General features: G+C 21.5%; 1 pseudogene across 1 annotated transcript; it reads right to left on the bottom strand.

The window, feature by feature from the left end:
- Positions 1-1,142: 1,142 nt before the first annotated feature.
- Positions 1,143-1,816, bottom strand: PRELSG_0014800 (annotated as a pseudogene). Its single transcript has 3 exons — positions 1,774-1,816; positions 1,506-1,613; positions 1,143-1,393 (listed from the first exon to the last, which is right to left on the bottom strand). Coding segments are annotated over exons 1-3 (402 nt in total).
- Between the last annotated feature and the right edge of the window lie 606 nt (positions 1,817-2,422).

Here is a 2,422-nt window from a genome sequence, read left to right as displayed (position 1 = left end):
ACAATTTACTTGTAATTCACTTTTTATCATTGCTGTATATTTTTATTCTTAACCATAAATTCCCATATATGATATACTGTGATCAAAATTTATAATATTGTAATATCTAGATCGCTTAAAGTATCTTTTATCTCTTCTTTCGCTTTGTACTTCTTTGATATAAGCCCTTTTGGACTATTTTTTTTGCTCTTTTTTTTTTAGAATATTTCTTTGCTTTTCTAGCCATTGTCTATTCCTGATTTATTAATTGGACGTTTAATGACTTTGCTAGAATATTAAACAAACAAATTAATAAAGAGAATGTATGACTGAGTATACGTTTATATATATTCATTTTTATTATATATATATATATAGTTTTCTTATAATGCATAATATTTAATTTGAGTTAAATTTTATCGCATCTTTTAATAGACCTATTAATTGTTATAAATGAGTTTTTATTTACAAAGAATTATTTATTCTTTTAATTAAAAACATACAGACAAACTATAACAATTAATATAGTCAAAACTTTATTTTATTCAATGTTATTTCAAAATATACATTGAATAATACATAAACATAATTCTTTTATCTCTTAAGTTTTAATAAGTAAACATTAATTCTTATTTAATTTTTTAAAACACAAAAGTCAAAAACATAACAAAAAAAAATTAATCTTCACACCAAAAAAAAAAAATTATTTATTAATTATTTTTTTTTTAATTACAAATATGTATATATTTTTAATTAAACAAACAAAAGAAATAGCTTTATTTTATTTTATTTTATTTTATTTTTTTTATTAACTAGAGTTAGTGCATGGCTAATTTGTACGTACACGAGTAGTAAACTAGCTTAGTGTATTACAAAAGGTTAATAACATATTTTATTAATCAATTCCATAGAATATTTTGTTCTAATTCTTGAATTCCAATTTCTCCTTTCATATTGTTCTTTATTTCTAATACTCTAATTTATTTCATATCTTTCATTTCTTCTTTTTTCCAAATATTCCATTTTTTATTTTTATCTAAATCATTCATTCCTTTTTTCTCTTTTTTTTCCATATTTATCAGAATATTCTATTTCTGTTTCTCGTCTATGTCAACCCTTTTTCGTTTCTCTATTTTTTTTTCATATAACTCTCCTTTTTTTTTCTATTCCTCTATGTATAACTTAAGATACTCATTCCTTATTAATTCCAATTCATCTTTCTTACACTCTTCCATTATTATAATATGTATTTCTATCCATAGTCTATATATCAACTTTTTTTTCTTTGTTTCATCCAGTTGTTCTTTTACGCCATCTATTGTTCTTTCATCTTTTTTAATTTTCTCCGACGAATTTTTTATTTCTTTTGCTTGTAATTCCTTATCCTCTTCTTTTTCATAATCATTTAGCACCTCTACAAATCAGCTTTCTTTATTCCATTCTTCTATAACCTTTAAATGACGCTTTCTCAAAAAGAATAATGAAACAATAAATATAAATCAGAATATCTAAAATTCAAATCAGACACACACGAGTATCAATAAACTGCAAGTTTGCATATAAGAATATGCAAAGAAAAACGCAATAGTTTGCATGATAGTCTATATCTGATTTATTAATTGGACATTCAAAGACTTGGATAAAAGTAATGAATATCCAAATTAACAAAAGCAAGTTTTAGGACTCTTTTATAATTTTGTATTATAGATTCTATTTTTATAATACAAAATTAATTAAATCACTTTAAGAAAAATAAAAGTCCATAAAAGTTAAATAAAATAAAAGCAAATCCACTTTCTATCCTTTTCTTTTTCAATCTTTCTCCATAAGAATTCATTCTACAAAAAAAAAAATAATAATAAAATTTTTTTTTTTTTGTAAAAAATAAAAAAAAATAAAAAAAAAGAAGATATAATATAATAATAACCAAAATGTGTCAAAAAAAAATAGTAATGTGACACACTAGGTTGGTCAAGGTTCTAGTAGCTTAACTTATTGCATGTAGTGTACTATATAAAGGAATAATTATTTAAGTTATAAATAATTGTTTAGTACTATGAAATTAACTACGAACATATATATAAATATAAATTTAATTAAAATAAACTCCAAACTGTACATTAATTAAGGGAAATGAGTTTATTCATTGACCAATACCCTAAGATACATGGTAAGTTTTGTACTTTAAGATGTACTTATAAGGTATTCCCTAACAATATATGAGTAAACAAATAAAATTTTGTATATTCAAATGTTATAAATGAATATAAACAAAAAATGTCAAAATATACATGTTCCAATAAAAAGTTTCAGAAGAAATTAGCACTTTTTTGAATTATGAAATAGTACAAATAAGTATGAAGGAAAACATATATGAAAAAAAAGTTAGAAATTACTTAAAGACATTAGTTAAAAAAATTGGTGATATTGGTGAAATATATAA

The sequence above is a fragment of the Plasmodium relictum genome, assembly GCF_900005765.1.
Source record: "Plasmodium relictum strain SGS1 genome assembly, contig: PRELSG_00_v1_146, whole genome shotgun sequence".
Classification (NCBI taxonomy): Eukaryota; Apicomplexa; class Aconoidasida; order Haemosporida; family Plasmodiidae; genus Plasmodium; species Plasmodium relictum.
The sequence above is the reverse complement of the archived record's forward strand: the minus strand, read 5'-3'. Positions and strand labels throughout refer to the sequence as shown.